Source organism: Convolutriloba macropyga, chromosome 13 (assembly GCF_964194025.1).
Source record: "Convolutriloba macropyga chromosome 13, txConMacr16.3, whole genome shotgun sequence".
NCBI classification, from domain to species: Eukaryota; Metazoa; Xenacoelomorpha; order Acoela; family Convolutidae; genus Convolutriloba; species Convolutriloba macropyga.
The window spans coordinates 30,186,469-30,214,206 of NC_134480.1; the positions used below are offsets into that span (position 1 = coordinate 30,186,469).

At 35.4% G+C, this 27,738-nt stretch overlaps 3 protein-coding genes across 3 annotated transcripts in view; 1 reads left to right on the forward strand and 2 right to left on the reverse strand.

Moving 5' to 3' along the window:
* Positions 1-8,980, reverse strand: part of LOC142351857 (aurora kinase C-like) — a 74,834-nt gene extending 65,854 nt beyond the window's left edge. The window contains exon 1 of the mRNA XM_075404089.1: positions 8,950-8,980. The gene's annotated coding sequence lies outside the window, so the exon portion shown is untranslated. The remainder of the gene's footprint in view (positions 1-8,949) is intronic.
* The window catches only part of LOC142351580 (uncharacterized), a 462,469-nt gene that overhangs the window by 79,020 nt on the left and 355,711 nt on the right, over positions 1-27,738 (forward strand). The gene's annotated exons all lie outside the window — the stretch shown is intronic.
* LOC142351856 (uncharacterized) overlaps positions 1-27,738 on the reverse strand; it is a 218,000-nt gene that overhangs the window by 41,183 nt on the left and 149,079 nt on the right. The window contains exon 10 of the mRNA XM_075404088.1: positions 771-990. Coding sequence (XP_075260203.1) covers positions 771-990 — 220 coding nt within the window. The remainder of the gene's footprint in view (positions 1-770; positions 991-27,738) is intronic.

The following is a 27,738-nucleotide window of genomic DNA, read 5'->3' on the forward strand; positions in this document are numbered from 1 at the left end:
TCAAACTCTAAGAACCGCCCCTTACACCAGTAATTTATGTCTTTTAAAGTTTCTGTGAATCCCATACTTAGAGATTAGCAAGCCGTAAGCCTTTAAGAGATATTAATGCCCTCCGTGGTTTACTTGTCTATCCCGTTTTTGAGGATGAGAAGTCAAATGGTCGTATGAAGAAACAGTAGAATGAAAAATTGCATTAAAAAACCAGCAGAAATAATGGAATTGTCGCTTTTTCGGCGCTCTTTTCAGTTGGTCAATTGAGCTTAGTTGGTCAATTTAGATCATTCGTTTTTGTGGTCATCACACATGAAATTTTACAGCTGAATATAATTTAAAAACTCGAACCGACAAAAAATTGAAAATCAAAACCTGACTAGAGGAGTTTTGATTAAAAAAAACTATCATAATTGCTTTAAACTATGTACCTCAAGAACTATAATTAACAAGATTACATTAAATGAATCATACAGTAACTGGTAGAATTGAAAAAAAAATTCTCATAACAATGCCAAAATTAGCAAACAATTCGAAAGTACCGATTGAATAATTCCAAAATATTGAAAACTACAATTAAAGATGTTCATTTCCCTTCAGGTAACTTCTAAAAACACATGACCAGTCCCAAAACAAATGCAAGACTACAAGAGCAGTTCATAGGAGCTATTCAAGTACTTTCAAAAAAGCCCAAATAAATCCGCGAACAAAAATAGAAAGTTGCGATCATCATCAAACGATATCAATTCAAGTCGGCACTAACAATTGTCTGAACAAACCTGCGGTCTGATTTGTAGCCGATGGTATAATGGCGGCAGCCCCAGTCCTGTTGTTACTATTGTTGTTAGAGTAGCCGTACATTGTGCACGAGATGACATTCCATACGCCAGCTGCTCCCCTGGATGCTTTGGCCTGTTGAAGAGGCCTGGACCACTTGGTGAAGAATGTCCGCCACGTATTTCGGTCCAGTTTTTCTTCACGGCCAAAGGCACACACAATCTGTAACAAACAATTAAATGAAAACGAGCTTAATTGCCATTTTCGTAATATACTTTTTTACATAAAAGATTAACATTGCTCGAACAAAGCTCAACAAAACAACTACCAAAAGTGCTATAGCATAACGAAACTAATCACTATCTTGCACAATCAGCAGAACAAATTATTTAATTCAATTTTTCTTCAAAGTTTTTACTCCAAAGAGCGTCTACATACGTTAATTATTTTCGTGTTACTTTCGTTGCATTCTTCAGATCATTACTTCAAAAACGATAGTATTGAAGCTTGGCTTTTTAAGGTGATGCCGATCTGATGCACACAAAAAGTAAAACTGACCCTACAGACTGCCGGAAAGGAGCCGCCATTGATTCCCATAACCCCGATTGGGATTGAAAGAATACAAAATGATAATTAATTTTTCTGCAAAATGTTTTCTACAAAAAGTGCGAACGATGTCATTCCGCAATGAGACATTTTCCTGTTTCTTGATGAGAAGATAGAGGGATTAAAATGAGAAAAAACGCTCAGGAAAAGGCACGGAACATAACAGCCTACCGTTGGGCGAAAAGATCTCAAGCCACCGGAGAGCGGTTGGCTTCGTCATTAGCTAATTAGGGTTTAGGGAGTCTAGCTTTAGCTTAATTGAAGTTGAAGGAAGGTGGGGTGAGCGCAGCCTGTTGAAGGCACACGTGTTAAAGTGGGGAGGAGGTTTAAGTGCGAGGGGTTGTCAAACACTAGGACCCGCCCTTCACAGAATGACTATGTCTCCAGAACAGTTTCGCTGAATCGCAAATGTGAGGCCTAGTAAGCCGAAAAGCTCTAACAGAACATAATTTTTTCCGGAAGTTACCCGTTTATCGCGTTTGTGAGGAGAAATGAAAAGCGTCGGAAGAACTAATTGCTTTAAACATCGTTTGAAAGACTCCAAAATTAACTTAAAATTTTTGGAAACAAATAATGTCAAAGTCAAGACAAACAATACCTATTAAACCAAAACACTGATAATTTTCACTACTAGCTCATTATCAACATTAACCAACGTTGAGAACGGTTAATATGGAGACTAAGTGATGAGAAAACAACATGAACTACAGAACTGGGCAAGACTAAAAACAATACTGATACCTTGTGAAAACAAAGTGTGAAAAAGTAATTAAAAACTTAAGATATCAATTAAAACTATTATATTACGCCCCGCTAGAGAGCCACTGAGACCAATTTTTGAAAAGGACCAACAAAAACTTCAACAAAATCAAACGTCAAAAAACTTATTGATTTTATTCAAACAAACAAGCCGACTAACGTGGGATAAATTGCTCTCGAACAACAGACGGGGCAATATAATTCAGATGGGGTGTACTCTATAACATATCTGGCAGATTGCAGAAACTAACCAAAAAAGCCTCGAAGCTATGCAAAAAGCTAGTAACAGAAACAGACCAAAAAAGAAACTATTTAAATTGCTGAGATGTTTAAAATAACCTCAAATACCATTCAATTAGAGTGACACGCACTAACGTGACCTCATCTCTTTGAATTAAGGTAAACAGAAGTCAATATTTTGAAAAGAAAAGTCATTTTTGAGAGTGAGGTACATAGTCTTAACAAAACAAAATCCCGTTGACGAATTAAAAAAAAAACCAAAAGAAGGCCAATGATAGCCTTAGCTATCGCTTTGCGGCCATTAATAACTTTCCATACGTTCAAGCAGAAATATCAAGCAAAAAGGAGTTAGAAGCCCCCGAACTCCTGCGTTCTAGACAGAAGCATTAACAACTCAGCTCTCACGACCTTGTGATAGCTTATCTTGCAATCGCTTTTGATTTTGCATCATACTCAATTTCTGAAGAAAGGCGATTAGACTCAAGCAAAAATCAAGAAGTCAGGCGCCAAAAACTCACTCGAAAAATTAAATCGATAAAGTTTTCTAGAAAACGGTAAGGCAAAAATTTTACTCAAAAAGGACACACATACAAAAATTGCGTTAAATTTCGTTCGAGAGCACTTGAAGAGCGTCACACAAACCATCAACGAATGAATTAAAATGCCTTTAAATGAAGTTAAAAACACAACTATGCATTTTAAGTAAAACATACCCGGCATATTGCCGGAAAATAGCCATCGTTGATTCCAATAAGCATGATTGGGATTGAAAGAATAGAAGATATTGAAAAAAAAAGATTTTTGTAAAAAAAACATTTTTTAAGTCCGATTTATTTTGATGGCATTTCGTAGTTGAACATAACGTACTTCTGTTTCTTAGAGAGAGGCTACAGGGGCTACTATCAATACCAATAAGCATTAGAGATGGTAACTAAGACTTATAGGAACGACGTTCAAATAGCGGGCACCTAAAATTGGGCTTTATGGGTTTATCCCGTTTCTACTTCTCACTTCAATTTTCTATACTGACTCTGTTCATTTTGAATTGCTTTGCTGAGCAACTGATGTTCAAAATCACTTTTAGCAGAATGAGAGAAGAGAGAAACTAGCCTAGAAAAGTCAAAAAGATATCACGCAAAATGTTGAAAAAGCGGCAAAATGAGGTAAAGCGAAACATTTTTTTATTCGACGAAGTAAAAAAACATAGCAGGACAAGTCCTCACGCACAATTCAAAGAATTTTCATTGACTAAACAGAAAAACTAGACCTAGAATGGACTATGAGTGAATTGAAAAAACCATTTTAAAAAAATCAGATCAAAAAAATAAGAAAAAAACAGAAAATCAATGTCAGCCGCATGTGAACAAAAAACCACTAGCGAGAAATGAATAATTCAAACTAAAACACTAGACCTAGAATGAGCTGTGAATGGATTGGGAAAACCATTTTAAAAAAATCCGATCCAAAAAATCGAAAAAACAGTAAAAATCAGAGTTAAATTGCCGCATGTGAACAAAAAACCACTACCGAGAAACCGAATTTTTGTTCAAACACCGTTTTCTCACTCTACTTTAAAATTAGAGCAAAACAATTCACGCCGCAAAACCACTCGCGTTTTCGCTCCATTTCCTGTTTCGGCGTGACCAAAATCACTACTCCAATTTGACTTCAAAAATCATGAAAATGTGTGAACAGATCTTAAAAAAAAACATAGGCGGAAGAATTCCGGAAACGACTCGAAGTAGAAATCTGACTGTTCTCACTAATCAGATGCATCACCAGCATATTATCAATCGACAGACAGTGTAACCAATTCACAAAGAAAAGACTGGAGTACTGGAAACTTGACAAAGGACCAAATCAAAAAATATTCTCTAAAAATCCAAACAAAATTCTCTACAAAAAGATAACATGCAGCTTCCCATCCATAACTCATAGAAATCAATTAGTTATATATTTCGCTAGATCAATCGCCCACATAGTACTTGCAGAGAAACGTTAAACAACAAACTAAAAAAAAAGACTAAGAAAAACTCTTTAACGAATTAGAGATTTGTATAATTTGTTTAAATGAAAACTGCCCTGCTAAGCCTTCAAGTGCAAATTCATAGTACCGACACCTACAAAAATGCTCTTTTTTGAGAAAAAATTACCAACAAAAAACATTAAATTGGAAGAAATAGGCAATAAACTTAGAAAAAAGACAAAAAGTGGCCAAAATTAGCTCTGATTTACTCGATTTTCTTTAAAAACAACTCGAAACTAATATCAATCAGAATGAGAGACATCCAAAAGAGCTACAACATTTTACTTCCACTAGAAAACTCCTCAAATGCTATCAAAGGTTGAGGAAGAACAGAAACGACATTTAAAACCAAATTGTACAAATAAAAAACGAGAAAAAGTAAGGTGTTTTTTAAAATTTACAAGAAAAAAGAAAGCCAAATAAAGTTACTTTGAGCAAATAGAGCAATGAAATGCTCGCGAAAAAATGGGCAAGTCATAACAAGCTAATGAAATTGTCTAGCATTGAAAAAAAACGAAAAAAAGCCAAAAATTTAAAATTGTAGTAGTAGTAGTAGTAGTAGTAGTAGTAGTAGTAGTAGTAGTAGTGGTAGTAGTAGTAGTAGTAGTAGTGGTAGTAGTAGTAGTATAAGAGTTCAATTACCTTCTGAGGGTATAAACAAGGATGATGATACAAATGGTATAACAAAGATAAAAATGATATAAATTATGTAACATCTAGAAAAACATTAATTAAACAGAGAGTCATGCTATACAGAAACTACATCTACACCTAAAGTACCACGTGCAAGATAAGTCAAAATCATATTTATCATTTCTCATTGCCATTAGCAGATTTTGAGTTGCGGTTATGGATTTGCAAGTATCCTTGAAAAAATTGATGCTGACATTAAGTAAATCCGCGGCGTCATTTATAATACGTTCAACTCTGAAGAAAAACGATTTTTCCGTACATCTTTTCTTAGCTCGTGTGAGCGCCAGACGTTCAAGATCAAGTGTTCGTAGGTTTAAATCCTTTGAGTCCAACTTGAAAAATTTGTCAAAAGATATGCAATTCTCGTTGTTTAAGATTGCCGTAAAAACACGTATGTCACGCTCGATGAGTTGATAGCATATTGGCAGAGAGTTGGATAATTTTAGCAGGGAGGAGTAGTCATTGTAACCAAAGCACCAACGCAGGCCATGGATATTGAGCTGTTCTAACTTCCGTAGATCAGAAATTTCAGGAAACCAAGCAGGGTATCCATATAGAAGAACCGATAAAACACATGCCTTGAATAAATTGAATTTAACTCCAGATGGGAGGTTGAACGGAACACTGTGCTTCAAGTAATTGAACGATCGACGAGCTTTTACTATTTTTGTTTGAATATGAAGACTCCATTTCAACGTTTTGGATACCTCAATTCCCAGATCCGTAATATTATCAAGCGAAGGAATCTCGACATCACCAAGAAGTATATTATCCAATGACATTCTACTAACATGTAAATAACAGCTTTTAGCTGAATTAAAAGACAAATAGTTACAATAGACCCATAACCGCAACGAGCATAGATCATTTTGAGCACTATTCAAGCAGAATTCGCCATGGCAGAGCAATTTCGTGTCGTCAGCGTAGCAGAAAACTTTTGATACTTCGGGTACGTCAATCATATCATCAAGAACAATTAAAAAGAAAAGCGGTCCCAATACGCTTCCCTGAGGAACACCACTAGTAACTGGGAGGCTCTCTGATAAAACACCATCTAATTTAACACATTGACGTCTAGATGATAAATAAGAATTAACAAGTTTTACAAAATTTTCGTAAAAACGAAATTGAATAATTTTCGAAAGCAGAGTGGAGTGGTCCACAGAATCAAAAGCTTTGCTGAAATCTAAATAAACAACAACTTGTTCCACGTTTCCGTCAAAATTCAGATATAACTCATGCAGAAATGTGAGCAATTGCGTAACTGTAGAATGTTTTGCACGAAATCCATGTTGTCTAGGATTCAGCCGATCTTTAATCTTTGGATAAATAAACAGAAACAGAATTTTCTCTAAAACTAAAGATAACCTCGGGAGTATTGAGATAGGCCGATAATTTTCAACGTCCGCTCGAGGTCCTTTTTTGTGAATAGGGGTAACATAGGCACATTTCCAATTCTCGGGCCAAAATTGTGAATGAATAATATATGTGAAAACAAAATGGACGAATGGTGCTAATGTATGTGCCGCTTTACTTAAAATTGTCGGCGGTATACCATCAAAAGCAGGAGTCGCGCTACTGGGGACCCTTAAAAGATAATTTTGAATTTCGTCAAGGCTGAACTGAACATCAGATAATTTGATCTCATTGCCGCACACAAGGTCATTCAATCGTATTTCAGTTTTCGGTTGAAAAACTGATTGAAAAAATTTGTTGAAAAGATTTGCTTTCACTGACCCTTCAAAAGACACCTCGTTTTTGTAGAACATTTGTTTAGGGAAGAAACTTCTACCATTTAAACTTTTCAACATAGCGAACGCTTCATTTGTATCAAACCTCTGTTTACTGTTCAACAAGACCTGATTGTCAATGTCAATAAGAATCATTAGCTCCTTTTCGAGGCATTCAACTGTATTTTTCTGATGTTTTCGAGCTCTATTTAGTTTATCTAAACAATGCATTGCCTGCGATGAATAATAGAATGGAGCTTCGCAGCGTTTTCTCCGTTTTCTGTTAAGACTTTGATTGAGAGCGCAAAATACTTTACGATAGAACGTTGATAGGAAATCAGGATTCAAGTTGTGGCATTCCTGAGCGAAAGATCGTGAGAGTGTTAGATGCGAAGAAAATTTAGCCTCGTTAAAAGAACTGATCGTATAAGTGTGCCCACTTGCATATTGGTAATCTAGGTCAACATTTGTTAAAAGAATAGGATAATGATCTGAGCACAATCGCTCTACAATATTGAAGTCCCATTTGTCGGGATGGGAGCAAAAAATTAGATCCAAAATACTTCCAAGCTTATAAGTAGGCAAATCAATAATTTGTGTAAGCAATAAATCGTTGCATAAAAATTCTAACAATTTTTGCTCGTCAGAATGAGGCGAAGAGATCGACTCCCAACGCACTTTGGGAAAGTTAAAATCACCAAGTATAATCCACTGGACAACTTTGCGTTGATCACAGCTCAGGCTTGCCTCCACATCGGCAAAAACACTTCGCAATTTGTCTTCTGTAACACCAGGTTTGACATAAAACACCGATCCTCGAGGAGGTAGATATGCAAGTATAATGCAGAGAGTAAGAGTCTGGTTACTTAAGACAAGAACACAAAATTGCTCACACTTTGAATAATAAATTAAGCTAATAGTACCCAAGAAAGCGGTACTCCTCATTGCTACTAGGATTCCACCATGATGGCCGGCCGTTCGATCTGATCGCAGAACGACTGTATAAGGGTGAGCTGCGAAAACTCCATTATCACTGACCGAATCATCAAGCCATGTTTCTGTCAGACAGACAACAGTGGGTGAAAATAAGCTTAAGAGCTGGCAAAAGTTTAGTCTTCTCTCAATCGATAGAATGCTCTGAACGTTAAGAAGGAGGATCGAAATTTGAGAGGAGCATTTTGTCTGAAGTCAATTCTGTTGTTGTACACAACCACGACGAATTTTGTATATGTTTGCAGGATTTTGACTTTCAAATTGACGTTTCTGCAATCGCAAATCGTACTGCTGTACTCTCTCAGCTTTAGTTAAGTCTGGTGACACATACACAATCGAAATTCTCACAATCCCTCAATGCTACTGACTTACGCAGAAACTGATTTCGTTTTATCATTTCTTTAAACTTGAGAAGCAATAACTGATTTCCTGTATCACGCTGTGGTTTACCAATCCATTTACATTGAACATCAGATGACACGAGAGATACATCAATTTAATTTGCAATTTTTTCAACAATATCGTAGCCAGTACAGTTCTCAGATGGCTTTGTCCCTTTTACGACTAAATTTAATCTTTTTGCATCTTTACGTGATTGCTCTTGCTGAATTTCAGCAAACAGTGTTGCTCGAGTCTGCTGCTCATTTTTCAAGGAATTCGTAACCGCTTCAGAGTACGATTTTGAATGTTTCAACTGATTAGAAGCACAGCAAAAACCGCAAGTGAAAGGTTGAGAGCAGTCAAAATTAGCGGGCACCAAAACTTTTGTATGTACAGGACAATTCGTAGTCGTGCATGCTATTAATTTTTCAACTAGATCATCGCTGGTGGAACCGATATTGTTAAGAGTTCGCGGAGGCATTAAGATTTTATTTAATAAATAGCCTATGGAACCAATACTGGCACCGCCGGCTTAAGTGGATGAAAAGACTGGTAGTGTCTATGGAACCAATACTGGCACCGACGACGCAGAAAAGATACAGCAACAAAAAGTGCCCGTCAAGCTAGGAACGACTGGTCTTTGGAATATAATCCTGTGGAACCAATGCTGGCACCGGCGGATATGTTTTGTTCAAGTCCCTAGCTCAATTTGATCTGAAAATACACAGTTTGTAAATTTGTCCAGACGTCCAATCTATTTAATAAGTTTATCACAACAATTAGGCTATCACCTAATTTTAATAAGTTTATCACAACAAAAATTCCAAATTTTTCTGCCATTTTTCTTCAGAAAAAATGTTTTATAACAACAAAATTGTAATCAATTTTTATCCCTGATGATCCTTGAGTTACGAGCTTCTATGCAAATTGTACTTAAAGCAGTAAAACAAAACAAAAGGCCAAAATACATTAAATTTCGTCGAAAAATCAGCAAAACTGATCAAAACCTCTAAATTTGCATAAAACTCAAATTAACTACTTGAAACCTTCAATGCCTATCAAAACGAGCCCAAATCAAAAACAATATCATAATCAAACCTCATAAACAAGAAAAATTGCAAATAACTGCTTTTAAAAGCCGCACGTGAACAAAAAAATTTCGCTCGCTCAGAGAAAATTTTTTCACACATCAATTTCTCGCTCTCTCAAAAACAGCTGTATGAACGAAAAACAACTCTCTTTTCGCTCCGCTCTTTACTTTTGTTCAGCAACCAAATCACTCTAAATTTTTTCACGCGTTTCATTTCCCGCTTCAAAATTCACTCCAATAAAATTGATTAAAAAAAGGACTTCTCCAATACTCCTCTTCGAGTCGTAAAAAAAGACAGCGCCCCAATACAATTCAAATTCTTTGAATTGTAAAAAAAATAGGAGCGCTATAATAGCCGGCTGAGAAGATGAGGGCGGCTATTAACAAGTATTACCTTTGAAACCACTAGTTATAAAATCAAGAGAGAGAGACAGCCAAGTTTGCGTTTGCGGAAAAAAAATTCTTCGCAACCAGAAATCTTGCTCAAACACAAAATTCCCACTTCACTTTAACGGTAATTTGAAGAAAGGCACGCTTCAAAACCACTCGCTTTGTCGCTCCCCCTACTACTCCACCGTGATTAAAATTTGACTTTACATTGACATTAAAAAGTCGGAAAAAGTGTGATCAGATCTTAAAAGACAGCGCACCAATATAATCCAAATCCTCTGGATTGTTAAAAAGAGCGCACCAATATAATCCAAAAAGTCTGATTGTGAAAAAAGACAGCAGCGATGCAATCCAATTGAGAGGCTGACGCCGTCAAGTAAACAGTAGTGATCTATTTGTTAAATTGATATTTCTCTCTGTTAAGCCAATTTTTGGAACATTTTCTGTAACTGCTATAACTGTAACTAATACTTTTCATGTCATGCTATCGAGAAAAGCAGAAAGCAAGCTAGGCTGTATATGCCACTCTCAAGCTTATACGTCAAGACTGATCATTGCCTTCAACCCCGAGAATACAATTACAAATTCCTTCTTTTAATGGAGCAAAACGGGGGTGAAATTACACAAGGGCAGCTTTTCCCGCTTCTCAACGGAGAAAGGTCAATATCTCTTCACAAACCAGTATTACACATCCGTTACCACGCAATTTAGCGATCCTATTTTATGCGATTTCATCTGAACAAAGCATCTGTTCATCCACTATCAACCTTTTAGGGCAAAAGGAGAAAATTCTCATTTGGTGAAACATGACTAATTGGAACATTATAAGAAGACTTGAAGCTGCAATTTAATTATATCGCCAAGAAAAAGAAACGCTCCAAATTAAACGCTCAAATAATAGGTTGTAAAGTGTGAATTGAAGGAAATATCAATTGTATATAACCTAAATTATTTGGCCCACGGCCTGACATTGAAAGAAACCCTTTTGTGTTTACATTGAAAAGGAAAAATGATCATACTGGGAGCAAAAGCTCAATGTGTCCTTATATTTGCCCAATGCCAAACGCCTAATACTATATATTTTCTCATCTTTGCGTTCTTTACTCCGATTACGCCACAAGGATTCCATTCCGACTAAGTACATTTTTCAATTTTCCGTGACTACACTTTTGAAGACAGTTTAGTTTGATAGTATGGAGTACACCAACAAAAATAATCACATCTCTCAAAATGCATCTGCCATTGAAAAAGGTAGAATGCCACAGGTCCAAAAAATTTTGCCTTCAACGTTGATCTCTTCTCAAAAAACAAACATTTCGAATCAATCTTTTGCAGTAACACTACTCTCAGAGGACCGAATTAATAATAATAGAAATCACAATATGCAACCAATTTGAAAGTCAGCTTTCTCTTGATTCACGAAATTAAAATTGAAAATATAATACCCACCAAACAAACATTTTAAAACAAGGAGGTCAGGTACTTTGCGTTCGCACATAACGTTCCCACCCCGCTCATCACTGACTTATCTGTCTACCAAATGACGAAGAGGTAAAATAAAGGCCCACCGACTCTTCAAAAATATAATTGGTGGAAAAGAAAAAAAATGTTATCAACTTTAACCACTATATGAAACAAGTATAACCACAATAGACGCCCGACGTGACCTGTCATTAACGAAACTCCAATACCAGCAAACAGCAGCAAAGGTTTATTAATGCAATTTTTCAAATTAAAATTCTTAAAAGAACTAAAAAAAACCACTTAGTGTTCCATATAATTTTTTGAAAAGTCTAAACAACCATTAGCTTTTAAAAAACACCAGGAGGCTAACTTGTAAATCCTTGGGAAGCCAAAGGAATGGGAAAATAAAAAAAATAACCAATAGAAGCAAAACTCAAAATGGCAATTAAAAATCTATCAAAAATTTGACACAATTTGCAAGAAAGCAATTCGGAAATCACTACAACCACAAGTGATTTATTTAAAACACCCGTAAGTTCCACTCATCAATTCACTAAAAAGAGGACAGGATCAGTCGCAAACGAAAATCAGCTAAAAATGCGAAAATCAGCAACGAAAATGTACGAAATTAGATTAAAATATGGCAAACAAATTGAATAAAGCAAATCGAAACGCAATTAACGCATAACAGAAACAACAATTGCATTCACACAATTCTGCCGGTTTTGACCTTCACATTTATGTTCCAAAAGCACCCGTTTTTAGCTGAAGATCATAAAAAGAACATCGATTTGAACAATATCCTTAAACTATATTATATCAACGTTGCATTTTACATTTAAAGGTTTTTTTTCTACTTATTGTGTCTGTTGTGTGCAGATGGAAGCTTCATCTTCAAAATGCAATGAGAGACTCATGAGTAGCAATTCTGAAAAGGTGAGCGAATTAACCAGAGGTTCGGTTTTTGCGCTCAAAAACCAAACAACAAGAACAGGAAATTGCTAAATTGCGGGAAATAAAAAACATTAAAGATCGCCTGCGCTCTCAGGAACGCATTCCAGGAAAGACTATGTGTTTATTTCGATTCCCCCAATTGAGACAAGGAATAGTGTAGACGTTACCCGAGACGCAACCCTTTTCAAAATTTAATCGGATAAAATCTTGCCACCTCTTGCCCAGTAACAATGTCAAAACAACTTCCACCGTTATCTATTGATTCATATTCTACCAGATGTGGACAAAATCGATGTGTACAAAAACCGCAGGAGTCTATGAAACAAAAAAATTTTGAACAAGGAAATATGTAACAAGGCACATCAACGAGACTGAATTATGAGCACCAACAATTGTGTTGTCTCAGTTCTGGTACAAAATGGAAAAAACCAAGTTTGTCAAAGTATAAGCACTTGAGAAGTTGGACAACTTAGATGCTGTAAAAAAACGCAACTGATCGCAACAGCGACGAAAAACAATCGCCACAGCCGCAAAACAAACGCCACTGCTTCAGTAGAGAGTAGAGGAACTTATATGAAATTAGTACACCAACTAAACCTTTCTGTTTTCACTAACTTTAGTAAAGTTTCGATTATTTCTGTTCAAACACAAATAGATTTCTCAGGGATAAAAGAATAAATTTGGTAGGAACAAAGCATAAATTGATTAAAATAGCTGTATATTGATAAAAATTATTTTTTTAGGTTGCAAGAAGGGGGGTTGAAGCCTACAAAAAGACTCTGCTATCTCCGCGGAGCTATTAAAGCAACTAGCAACACCTATCCAAGTATTTGTTGTTCTTTTCAAGATTTTTTTCCCATTTATTCTCTGGCAATTTCCTAAAACTTCCTGCTTTCCTTAATAGTACTAGTTTTTTGCCCGTGCTTTATCTCAAGTTAAAAAAATTAATTCTCAGTTAAGATGAGAACCAGATAAACATCAGTAGAGCATAATGCTAAAAACGCAAACAAAAGAACATATGGAGGTCTTAAAAAACAAAGACACATTAGGTAAAACGACACCGGAGTGGATAGATCTTCAAAACATTCGCTCTTTAACAAAAAATTTATGAAATCAAAATTTTTATTAGTCAAACTGAGGTTGAGCCAGTGGCAACCTGCCACACTGAAAGTGGGTTAAAAATAGCTACAAAAAATTGTTTCGCTCTTCAGAACTACTTCGAGATAGAAACATCTATCAGAGAGGTGGTGTTGGAATTTTTGTACACAAAAAAGCGACCAAAAGAATTGCCTCAGTTGATACAAACAGTCTGCAGGCTGTAAGTTGGTAGAACAAAACTTGCGAAAAACATACTTAGTGACTTGTATATAGACTCTGCCCAATGCTACAAAAGCTGAAACTTTTGAAAGTCTTTCTCCCTATATTGATCAAATAATTAACATCCAGTACTCTGCAAATCGTGTGTGGGGACCTAAATGTTAACTTCTTGAAGAAATCGGCAAAAATTGACCCTGATAATTAACCACATGGAAATGAATGCTTTGGCTCATGTAGAGCCTCACACTACAACGCGCGAAACAATTACGACAAAAACAGGTATTGACGTTTTTGAAAATTTTTATTGAAAAACTAAAATCAGCGACCATTACACGGTGGAGCTAAAGCTTGTAAAAGAATAAAAAAATTGTGAAATACTTACAAGAAACTGCAAAAAACTAGACAGTGATTATCTCCTCAATGAGCTCAACTCTTTTCTTCACAAAAATTTGAATCAGTGATCGGCCAATTATAACCCGTGCGAAGGTTGAGGCACTCAATACTTTTTTTACCACTAAAGCCACCAAAACAAGGCGTCAAATTCTGTTTTTCAGGAGATTTGATATAAAAAAAGTTACTGCCGCTATTTCTAAGCCTACGAAGAAGTACATCATAGGTTGCTATAATTTGAATTACGTCTTTATCAAAGCTGTATCGGCAAATGTTTCCCCGGTTCTCACGATGCTTTTCAACAAATGTTTTCAGAAGTCTTTTAAAAGCATCCATTACACCGCTCCATAAAGAAGAAAACAACAGCAAACCGGAGAACTACAGACTCATCTCATTGTTACCAATCATTGGCAAAATATTCGAATTTCTAATTGTCAATGGAAATAAAAACTATATAGAAAAATTCAAGATACTTTAAGTTATCCAAATTGGGTTCAGATCAAACCACAGCAGTACCAACGCAATTGTCTCCTTGTTACAGGATATCAGAGTGAAAACAAAATAAAGCAAATGAAATCAAGGTTACCTTTCTGGACTTGAAAGAAGCATCTGATAGAGTCGACCATCCAAGTTTCCTAGGAATATGTTTAGACTATGGATTGAGCGGTAAAATTTTAATCATAATAGCTTCATTTCTGCACTCAAGACAGAACAGAGATGCTAAAAGTGAATGGAAAAACTTTGCAATTTAGAGAAGTGTCTTTTGGAGTACCGCAGGATTCCATCTTTGGACCGCTGCTGTTCATTCTTTATAAAAATGACATGTAAAACGGAAAACAGTACAGATTATCTTTTGCTGAAGATACTGCTATAAAAACAACGGGAAAGAAAAAACGACAGCAAGCATCAGTTGGCTTTGAACAATTTTACACATTGGCTAGAGCGAAATAAACTAACACTAAATGTCAAAAAACAAAAATATGTCTTTTAGACAAAATAAATCCAGTAATGGCGGCTTTTCATTATACGCGGAAAACATGTGAAAGTTTTCAGCTACTTAGACATAATTCTAGGTCACCGCCTAAATTTTGCCAAACATAGGAAAAATATCCAGAAAAGACTAACCAGTTCTTTCTGAATATTATTCTGGAGGAAAGTACCACATATGATAAAAGTTTATATGACACATAAAAAAGGCAGTCATAGAGTAAGTCATAAAGTCCTAGCTTATGGGTCGACCACAAAAAGTGTCCCACGGCCTATTAATAACAAAGGAAATAGATTGCTGACTAAAATCTAAGAAAAATTGAGTAAACTAAAAAAATACGCAAAGACAACAACGTTTACAGCAGTCAATAGCTTCATATATACGAACTCCTAAAGTTGCTCATGAAAGTGATACGAAAAGAATGAAGTCAAACAACTGAACAAGCAATCGACAAAAAAAGAGTTCATTAAGTTTGATGAGATCAGAAAAACGAAAAAAACACCTTAGGATAGTTACCATAAACTGATCAACCACTGTAAGATTGAGAAAACTATGCAATTGCATGTTAACAATGGACCCTACTCTTTTCAAAAGGCTAAGAAAAAAGAAAGAGAAACAAACTTAAAATTTGGCTACGAATTTCCTTGAAAACTATGTTATTGGTTCTTCAGACATAAATCTATTTTTTGGCTAATTGGGGCCATCAAATTTTTAAGCTGTACACTGCCGTTCAATTCCAAAAAATTGTGTTGAATTTATTTGAAGTTTTATTAGACACATAGTACGTCCTTTTCTCCGCATCAAGCTAATAAACTGTTAGTTTATCTTCCTCGCAAAGGCGCCTGAAGACTATCCATAGGGGTCAATGGTGTCCTTTCGGAGCGCATGTGACATTTGAAAATTAATAAAATATATAAATGCCCATTTGTATTATGAATGATCCGTAAACAATTCATTATTGAAATAACCTCGAAAGTCGGGCTAACTGCTCTCAAAAGACCGACGATCGGTTGGCTTTGTCAGCAGCAAGGCACGGTTTAGTGAGGCTAGCTTTAGCATAATTGAAGGGGCATAAGTGCATAAAGTAGCGCAGCGGATGGGAAGGGGTGGCATTAGTGGGGGGGGGGGGTCAATCTCTAAGAACCGCCTTTTGCATCATAAGTATAAGTCTCCAAAACAGATTCTATGAATCACATACTTGAAAACTAATGAGCTGAAAGGCTCTAAGAGCACTTAATGCCCGCTGGGCGCTACCTATTTTATCCAATTTATGAGGACGAAAAGTCAAATGCGCAGACGAAAAAATGGTCAAGCAAAAAATCGCATGAAAAAGACCGACAGGACAAACATAATTGCAACAAACTTCGTTTGAGAGCAATTAAAAACAACGTGGGAGAAATTGCTCAAACGACAGGCGGGGCGATTTAATTAAAAGGGGTGTAGCCTTAACAAAATTTTTTGGATATGGAAACAAACTCGGACAAAGAAGGGTTTCGAACCCCCGAATATTCCCTGCTTACTAGACAAGCAATAACCACACAGCTCTCACGACCTTCTGATCTACAGAATTTTTTGCTCAACAAAACTTTTTGAAACCAATTAATTTCAAAGGTCATTACAACCATAATAACTTTCAAAATACCAGGTATACTCACATACAAATCCTAGTAAGCCAATGGAAGGTGTAATTCTTGAAACGAAGAAACAAAACAACAAAATAACAACCAATAGAAGCAAGACCTAAAAAGTCAATCAAAATTCTATCGAAAAATTAATTCAATTTGCAAGAAAGCAATTCAGAAATCACTACAACCAATAGCTATTCTTTTCAAACATTCTGTAAGTTCCATTCATCGTCCTTTCAATGCTAACGGGACCTGTCAAAAAATAATATTGTGACAGGACAAAAAAGAACCTCAAATGGAAAACTATAAGAAATCATAAAAAAAACTTGTATGCGGGGATAATGGATCCCAATTATATTCAAAGTCAAAAAAAGCTACCAGTCATCATTTGAAACCGTTACATCGGTTCATCTATACCTACTACGGAAGCCGGTGGACCTTTGATTATCGGAAATAAATTATGATGCTCCAAACAGAACAAATGAAAGCGAAACTAGAATCGCTCTTTTAGAACGCGGAGGTACAAATTACCCTCATTAAGGTTTAGGAAGGTCTGTACTGTTGGCAAAAAAGCCTCAACTATTTTTAAATGTCAAACCAATAACACTATCATTAACAATTGTAATACATTATAGCAAAATTGATGAACAATTGAAAAAAATGACGATAAAAGTGACCAAAATTGAATCAAATGTCAAATGATTGATTTGCGAAATTTAAAACCTCAACAACTCATCAAAGAAAACGAAATTGAAAAAAAACGTGCAATTTTAATAATGTGTGCTCGAAGGGCTTTCCAATGAAACAACTCATGTCATTCAACGTCAAATATATCGCTCAGCCAAAATTGACAGAACACGATAGACGCAGTGGAACAATTAGTTCCTCCTAGCACTGAGGTGGGTCGGAACAAATATATTGAACAAATCCATTGAAATGCACAAATATCCGAACTTCGAAATTTTGACGATATTTACGTTTTCTTTAGACCATAAAATTTCCCACTGGCTTTAAAAATGTCAATTAAACTTTGGAAATTACTTTGATGAAAGTTACTTTTTCTTCGACTTAATATTTACTGTATAATTAACTAAATTTGATTCAATGCTAATCCGGCTTTTTGATCTTCTAAATTGTTCGGTGTTTTGCGAGTATGTTTCTATGCTTCATCCACTCGTGAAAAGGCAAAAAAATGGAATCGTTTTCGAACGAGTATTTTTTCAGGTCCTCTGTGTAGATCTTGTATATTTCGGCAAATTAACTCAACCAAAAAGCCGGTTTGGAATAGAGTTCGCAACCCCCATTTCATCGAGAACAAGAACAAACAAAGGTTGATTTATCAAATACCTATTGTTAAAATATTTTTCCACGCACAATAACTCTAATGGGGAAAACATTTTCGATCGCAAGCAGACGTTTAAGTTGAGCGAAATTGTTTTTAAGGATTTTTCTGAAACTTGCTCATTTTGATATCTTGGTATAATCCGATCTTTGTGTACTTTCGAAAATTGTGTTCTGGAACCTTCGCAAAGTTGTTGTTCAATGAGATAATTATTCAAATAGTAGCGGCCCGAAGTCAAACCTTCAGTGCACTATGATAAGGAACAAGAATTGAATGCTACAGCGCAAGACTGAAACAATAGAAAAACTGAAACATGAAGCATAATAGAGATGGGTGTTGTGCTTTTAAACATTTTAACATTTGCTTTTAACATTTGAAAAAAATGACGATAAAAGTGACCAAAAATGAATCAAACGTCAAATGATTGATTTGCGAAATTTAAAATCTCAAAAACTCATCAAAGAAAACGAAATTGAAAAAAAACGTGCAATTTTAATAATGTGCGCTCGAAGGGCTTTCTAATGAAACAACTCATGTCATTTAACGTCAAATATATCGCTCAGCCAAAATTAACAGAACACGATAGACGCAGTGGAACATTAAGTTCCTCCTAGCACTGAGGTGGGTCGGAACAAATAGATTGAACAAATCCATTGAAATGCACAAATATCCGAACTTCGAAATTTTGACGATATTTACGTTTTCTTAAGACCATAAAATTTCCCACTGGCTTTAAAAATGTCAATTAAAAATTTGGAAATTATGTTGATGAAAGTAAATTTTTCTTCGACTTAATATTTACTGTATATTTAATTAAATTTGATTCAATTCTAATCCGGCTTTTTGATCTTCTAAATTGTTCCATGTTTTGCGAGTATGTTTCCATGCTTCATCCACTCGTGAAAAGGCAAAAAAATGGAATCGTTTTCGAACGAGTATTTTTTCAGGTCCTCTGTGTAGATCTTGTATATTTCGGCAAATTAACTCAACCAAAAAGCCGGGTTGGAATAGAGTTCGCAACCCCCATTTCATCGAGAACAAGAACAAACAAAGGTTGATTTATCAAATATCTATTGTTAAAATATTTTTCCACGCACAATAACTCTAATGGGGAAAACATTTTCGATCGCAAGCAGACGTTTAAGTTGAGCGAAATTGTTTTTAGGGATTTTTGTGAAACTTGCTCATTTTGATATCTTGGTATAATCCGATCTTTGTGTACTTTCGAAAATTGTGTTCTGGAACCTTCGCAAAGTTGTTGTTCAATGAGATAATTATTGAAATAGTAGCGGCCCGAAGTCAAACCTTCAGTGCACTATGATAAGGAACAAGAATTGAATGCTACAGCGCAAGACTGAAACAATAGAAAAACTGAAACATGAAGCATAATAGAGATTGGTGTTGTGCTTTTAAACATTTTAACATTTGCTTTTAACATTTGAAAAAATTGACGATAAAAGTGACCAAAATTGAATCAAACGTCAAATGATTGATTTGCGAAATTTAAAATCTCAAAAACTCATCAAAGAAAACGAAATTGAAAAAAAACGTGCAATTTTAATAATGTGCGCTCGAAGGGCTTTCTAATGAAACAACTCATGTCATTTAACGTCAAATATATCGCTCAGCCAAAATTAACAGAACACGATAGACGCAGTGGAACATTAAGTTCCTCCTGGCACTGAGGTGGGTCGGAACAAATAGATTGAACAAATCCATTGAAATGCACAAATATCCGAACTTCGAAATTTTGACGATATTTACGTTTTCTTTAGACCATAAAATTTCCCACTGGCTTTAAAAATGTCAATTAAAAATTGGAAATTACTTTGATGAAAGTTACTTTTTCTTCGACTTAATATTTACTGTATATTTAATTAAATTTGATTCAATTCTAATCCGGCTTTTTGATGTTCTAAATTGTTCGGTGTTTTGCGAGTATGTTTCTATGCTTCATCCACTCGTGAAAAGGCAAAAAAAATGGAATCGTTTTCGAACGAGTATTTTTTCAGGTCCTCTGTGTAGATCTTGTATATTTCGGCAAATTAACTCAACCAAAAAGCCGGGTTGGAATAGAGTTCGCAACCCCCATTTCATCGAGAACAAGAACAAACAAAGGTTGATTTATCAAATATCTATTGTCAAAATATTTTTCCACGCAGAATAACTCTAATGGGGAAAACATTTTCGATCGCAAGCAGACGTTTAAGTTGAGCGAAAATGTTTTTAAGGATTTTTGTGAAACTTGCTCATTTTGATATCTTAGTATAATCCGATCTTTGTGTACTTTCGAAAATTGTGTTCTGGAACCTTCGCAAAGTTGTTGTTCAATGAGATAATTATTGAAATAGTAGCGGCCCGAAGTCAAACCTTCAGTGCACTATGATAAGGAACAAGAATTGAATGCTACAGCGCAAGACTGAAACAATAGAAAAACTGAAACATGAAGCATAATAGAGATGGGTGTTGTGCTTTTAAACATTTTAACATTTGCTTTTAACATTTCAAAAAAAATGACGATAAAAGTGACCAAAATTGAATCAAATGTCAAATGATTGATTTGCGAAATTTAAAATCTCAAAAACCCATCAAAGAAAACGAAATTGAAAAAAAAACGTGCAATTTTAATAATGTGTGCTCGAAGGGCTTTCTAATGAAACAACTCATGTCATTCAACGTCAAATATATCGCTCAGCCAAAATTGACAGAACACGATAGACGCAGTGGAACATTTAGTTCCTCCTAGCACTGAGGTGGGTCGGAACAAATAGATTGAACAAATCCATTGAAATGCACAAATATCCGAACTTCGAAATTTTGACGATATTTACGTTTTCTTAAGACCAAAAAATTTCCCACTGGCTTTAAAAATGTCAATTAAAAATTTGGAAATTATGTTGATGAAAGTAAATTTTTCTTCGACTTAATATTTACTGTATATTTAATTAAATTTGATTCAATTCTAATCCGGCTTTTTGATCTTCTAAATTGTTCCATGTTTTGCGAGTATGTTTCTATGCTTCATCCACTCGTGAAAAGGCAATAAAACTGGAATCGTTTACGAATGAGTATTTTTTCAGGTCCTCTGTGTAGATCTTGTACATTTCGGCAAATTAACTCAACCAAAAAGCCGGTTTGGAATAGAGTTCGCAACCCCCATTTCATCGAGAACAAGAACAAACAAAGGTTGATTTATCAAATACCTATTGTTAAAATATTTTTCCACGCACAATAACTCTAATGGGGAAAACATTTTCGATCGCAAGCAGACGTTTAAGTTGAGCGAAATTGTTTTTAAGGATTTTTGTGAAACTTGCTCATAAATATTGCTCAGTATAATCCGATCTTTGTGTACTTTCGAAAATTGTGTTCTGGAACCTTCTGCAACCAAGTTGTTGTTCAATGAGATAATTATTGAAATAGTAGCGGCCCGAAGTCATACCTTCAGTGCACTATGATAAGGAACAAGAATTGAATGCTACAGCGCAAGACTGAAACAATAAAAAAACTGAAACATGAAGCATAATAGAGATGGGTGTTGTGCTTTTACAAAACAACTCATTACTAAAAAAAATTGATTTTTTCATGTGTTTTTAAACAAAATCACCTTTATCACGATACTTTGTTATGCAGCGTCAAATTTTTCACTTCTATTTGATTTCAAAAGGGGGGAATTGGAGAGCATATTGTTCTCAATATAGACGAACAAAACCATCCGCCCTTATTTCTCCAATAATTCCGCACCCTTTTCATTCTTTGATCTTGAATTAAAACCTCATTTTCGTTCGCTTTGATCTCAAAAGTACACAAAACCTTTTTAATCTATGACCGCATTGCTCTGTTCGCAAAATAAAGCTCAATGATAGGGCGTGGCACTTGCACTTAACATTGCAATCAAACGTCATAAATTTGGTATAACGGGCGGAGAGGTGAATCTGTCAATGCAGTGAAAAGAACCAATGAATAGGCCAAAAGGCGGACTAAAAGTTTGAAAATTTATTTGTACCAAAAATCACCATCTGAATAGAAATTCAAATTCGTGTTCAAGGGGTCATAGCCAGCCAACCTTGTAATCAATCGACATGCGTGGTACTATCACGACGGAATGGCAATAACACTTGAATTGAATGTGCCAATCAATAAGTTTGCCAAGCACATACCGCTTCTTTTTGTATGAAAAGAAATTGAATTACATTAAATTTGCCGTCTTCAGTATTGGAAGCCCTGTAAGATAATTATGGCTACAGTGAACCTACGACCGGCCGTTCAACGCCTTCTTCCAAGGTGTTTAGAGCCAACTGCAATTGTGGAAAGATATAATGGCCTGTATTGAAATTGGCTGTGCCCCCCACTCATTGGGTGAGACAAACATATATGATAGTCACGCAGAAAGTGTCCCTTTTCAATGGATAACCTTCCGTATGAATAGCACTCTCCTCTCATTGGGTGAGTTGTCAGCACCCAATATAGAAACATCCCATCTGCCAAAAAAGTACCGTTTACTGTTTTTCCAGTAATGGCCAGATACGAATTGTTAATTATAATTGTATACGAAATATCTATTGAGTGTAAGTCACCCAAAACGTTCCTATATGTCAGATGAGTGGAAAGTTGAAGCAAAACAGTAACCAAAACTTTTCGCAGACCATAACACTTCCCATACTCTCCTCAAATTGAAGAGTATTACAAAAGCCGCTAAAACGGCAAATGATGAACATAGCTCGCAGATTGCCAGAAGATAGCCGCTATAGCTTCGTAGAACTGCAGTCTCAAAAAGATCGTAAAAGAAACAGACCAAACAACTTCTTTTTTACTAAATGCTCAGATGCTATATTTTGATTAAGATTCTGTCACACTTATTGCTGCTTCTAATAGTTACTCTCAAATTATCCCTTTGATCTAAAGTAAAAAAAAGTCATTTTCAGAGTGAGGAAGTCAATATTGGGAGTGAAGTAAGTCACATGTGACCAAAAACTTAATCTCACAAATGAATAAAACTCGCTTTTGTAAGACTGAAAAATGACGTAACGCACGCACTTCAGTTGAAATTGCATGAACGAAAGAAAAAGCAGATTTGAAGTGATTGTGACATCATACGGTCGTAACAAAAATTTTCACAAAAAAACATAGCAGGACAATTCCTCCTGAAACCATACAAAGAATTTTCATTGAGTATACAAAAAACTAGACCAAGCATGGAATATGCATGGATTGGTAAAGCCACATAGGAAAAAAACCAATCGTAAGTCGAAATACCGAAACTTGTCAAAATGTGCATGCGAAGAAAACACAACAGACGAGAAAGCAACATTATTCTAGTGTGTTTACTAGTGTGTTTCTATGCTTCAACTACTCGTTAAAAGCGGATACAACAAGTATATTCAGCACGATAAAAAGCAATCAAACCAAAAGTTTTTGAAAGAGATTTTGAAGTCCCCAGTGTCATTTCTGTATCTCTCGGAAAATTAGCTTAACAAGAAAGCCGAATAAAGCTAAAAAGAAAAAGCACAAAAAGCCAAAGCAAAATTCTAGACTGAAAGTTTTTCTAGAATAAACTAGACCATGTGAAGAAAATCGTAAATGTGAAGAAAAAACCACGAGAGAAAGCGAATTTTTGTTCAAACACCGTTTTCTCAGTCTGCTTTAAAATTATGGTGTGCAATTTTACGCCGCAATACCATCCGAGTTTCGTTCCACTTCCTGTTTCGGCGTGAACAATCATAAATTAAACCATATGAAAAACTTTAAACATCTTGAAAAAGACAATGCTCCAATACAATTAAAATTCTTTGAAGTGTAGAAAGCCAAAGAGAAAGCCAATAGTTGTCTCAGCTATCACTTTGCAGCTATTTGCATTCTCAGGCTTAAAAAATATAGCCAGCAAAATAGCCGCTGCTGACCCCCATTGGCGCACAAAGTGATTGAAACAGACAAAAGGAGATAAAAATTGAGAGAGTTGTTTCTAAGTGTCAACAATGTTCTAATTTCATGTGCAGTTTTAGTTAGATTCAAACAAAAAATCTAATTCTAAACTACGGGCTATTAAGCTGAATACTAATGTCAGTTACCAATCCATCTAAGGAACTTGGACAACCTAAGGCACTGACTTTATGAAAAGGTTTGATCGGTTTATACCGTCTCTTTTGATTTCACTCTCTTGACCTCGACAGCATTCACTACTCTGCAAAACATTGAGTGAGGTGAGCCATGAGTCAATCTAGAAAGTCGTGACTTTCAAAAAACGAAAAACGTGACCGAAAAGTAAAGCGAATAAGGAGAGCACACCTAAATAACAGCCGTTGAGAAGCTGACGGCGGCTATTAAACATTAATTGACTAATGTTGCACGAACTGCTCTCAAACTAACGGCGGCGCAATTTAATTCAGAGGGGAGAACTTTTAATGGGTTTGAATTTACCGCAACAAGAGGGGCTGGCATTCGTGCTCTCCAGCTGCAAATCTGAGTTTGAATAGTTAGAAACAAAATAGTTAGAAACAAAATAGTTATGAATGAGGAAATAATTAGATCAGTAAAAAATGAGAGGTTAAGCATGAAAGACTCTAAAAGTTGAGAATTACCAGGAAACATTGACCCGCTTTATACACTTCGTTATTGAAACAAAAAAGAAAACGTACAGAACGGACAAAGTGATATGTAGTGTTCTAATTTGATGTGCAGTAAGAGTAAGATTATAAAATTATGAAAATTAGATCAGTAAAAAAAATGAGAGGCTAACTATGAAAACCTGACTCCAGAGGTCAGATCGCCCAAGGGAACGCAAAAATATCTTAGGACAAAAAGCACAAAAAGGGTCCAGCAAATATTCTGCAAAAACTTAAACACGTTTACAATAGCTTCAAATTCCGTTCAAGTATATTAAAGGAAACGTGAAAAAATAGACAAAATTAATATGCAAAACTAAAAGTTGAGAATTACCAGAAAATAGCCAACATTGAGCAGCTTTATACACGTCGGGATTGAAACAAAAAGAAATCGAAGAGAAAAACGGACAAAACGTTCAGAGTGATAAACAGTGTTCTAATTTGATGTGCATTAAGATGTATTTGATTATAAAATTAAACTTCTAAAGTCAAAGCTACTAAGCTTAATACTAATGCCAGCTAGCAATCGCTTATAAACTTTAATAACATAAGGCACTCAAAAGTTAATTGGGCTTTATAAGTTTACCCGTTTCATTTGATTATGCTCTTTTGACCTTAACCGTATCCACTATATTGCGTATATCACTGAGTTAGTTACCGGATTCAAAATCCATTGACTAGACAGTAAATCCATTGACTAGAGGTAAATCAGAAATGAAACGCGAAACTCGTGACTTATGTAAAAAGTGCTCTAAGCGTAAAATTAAAAAACAATTGTTTGACAAGTTCTCAAAAGCAACAGAGAATTGAATGACCAGCTATACTCCACTGACAGACTAAATAATCAGTACGAATCAAAAAGACAAAATTCATAAGGAAGACGTGGAATCGTCAGAAAGAGGCATGTGAAGTAAAAACTAGAAATTAGAACAAAAAAATCTGAAGCTTCGCAAGAGATTCTTGATGTCAATGTCTTTATATCAAAAGTACTCATCAGCTCAGCAGCGAGCTCAAGAAGTATATAATTGGCGATCTTGAGCTTCAGAAATTTGAAATTGAAAAGCAAAATCAAAAATGAAAATCTATGAAAATCATTGCAACTTTGTCTAAATTATTCATACTTATAGATTCCAAACAAAAATTTTCCCGCATAAAAAAACAACTAGCTTTCGGGTCTGCACAGATCTGTTTGCACATATAAGAGACAAACAGGCAAGAAAATAACGTAAAAAAATAAAAATTTATAAAGCCAATGATCTCAGAGATTAATTTTGTACAACGAAAGCAAGTTACTGAAAGAGCAAACACTAGCTTGGAAAAAACATCATTGGCCGCTAAAGGTAGTAAAACTTAAAAAATATTACAAATTTCACAAAAACGATCAAAAATGGCAAATTTTACTGAAAAATAGATCAAAATAAAAAAAATTTCAGAAAAAATCTCGAAAATTCTAATATTGAAATCTTCAAAACTAATTTGTTAAAATCTTCAAAACTGGATAGCTATAGCTATCCAAAAACCCAATTTCAAGTCCTAAAAAGTTTCATTGGCCCTAAAGAACGAAAAAGTCGAAAATGCCTCCAAAACTCAAACAAGCCTTCAAAAATTGCAAACATAGCCGGCGAATTGTCGGAAAATAGCCGCCGTTGAGCCGCTTTGGCGCACATTGGGACTGAAACAGAAAAATGAGAGATAGAAATTGACCGAATTTTTCAAATGTTAATTTTTTTTGGTGTTAAATTCAGCGTGTTCGGTTAGATTCTAAGATTACACTAAATTCGGCTTCTAAACTGAACGCTTTTAAGCATAATATTAATGCCAGCTAGCAATCTCTTTAAAGAGCTTTGATAACGTAATGCACTATGACTTAATGACCTGGCTTTATATGCTTATCCTGTTTCTTTTGATTTTGGTCTGACTTTGAACGTATTCACTACATTGCGTAATTCAATACGTGAAAGAATTTAATATCCAATCAGTTGAAACAGTGAGTGAGGTAAATCAGAAGTCCAACGTGAAAATCGTGACTTATGATAAAACGAAAAACGTGAAGCGAATTAAAAAAACGAGAGCGCCTAAATAATAGCCGTTGAGAGGCTGACGGTAGCTACTAAAAATCAGTAAACTTTTGTAGTTTGAATTTTTCAATAAATATACCTCAAAAACAGGTGTGAACATTATTTCTAGCTTGCACAAGACTACTATGAGCTGTAAGCAATGTCAATTGGAGACCTATTTAAAAAACAAAACAGAATAATGGCTATGAACTTCGTTCAAGAGCAATTAAAAATAACCGACTAACGTGGTTTGCGTGCGGGGCAAGGGGGTAAACTAAGGGGGTGGGTGGGGGTGGCCCTTGACACCATGAAGTAATGTCTCGAAAACAGTTTCTGCAAAAAGCATGCTTACTTAGAGGATCCTAAGCCGAAGGGCTCTAAGATAACTCAATTACCTCCGTGCGCTACCTGTCTATCTTTTTTCGGAGAACGAGAGCTCAGGCGGGTCGGACGAAGAATCAGTCACGCTCAGAAAGGTTCAGACGACGAATCAGTCACGCAAAAAATCGCTAGAAAAATCGCTTGCTAGAAACTTCCTAGAGACCATTTAAAAATAGATTAATTTAGTGGTCAATACATCATATTTTTCACCTTGAGTTTAGGCGTTCCCAGACAATTCAGTATATTCAGCACTATTGAGACCTCTGAAACCAGCTGAGGGCCTCTCTTTTAACTAAATGCCCACAGGGCTTTACCTCTTTATCCCGTTTCAAATGCCAATATGCCAAATGCCAAAAAATGTGTCAAAACATCTTGCGAAACAAGAAACAGAGCAACCAAACAATCAAATCTCTTTGGATTGTAAAAAAAATAGAGCGCCTAAACAATGGAAAACCATTACTCAACTTCAGTTAGTAAGAATGAGAGTCAGAAGACGGAACAAAATCATCAAGGGGTTTTCATAAAAAACTCGCAAAAGCAGTAGAAATAGAAGTCTAAGTGTCACCGCATGCGAATACGAACCAACTATCGAAAAAGCGAATTTATGTTCAAACAGCAGTTTCTCAACGTACTTAAAAATATGAATGAAATATTAGTTGAAAGCTCGTTAAGAGGCCCGCTTTTGTAGCCATTAAGCAACAACTTTTTGTTAAATTATGCGAAAATCAATTAAAATGCCAAAAGTCTGTAATTCAAAAACCGACAGCGATATAACGTACTCCAATGTCCCTAAAAACCGTCTTTACATGATAAAATCATGCAAAAACATTGTCAAACATTAAATAGTTCTCCACTTTTTCCTCCCTAATTGCTAAAACCTTGGCTCGATTAATCCCAAGGTTTGTAGAAATGATGTAATAAGTGAAAAAAGTGCACTTTACA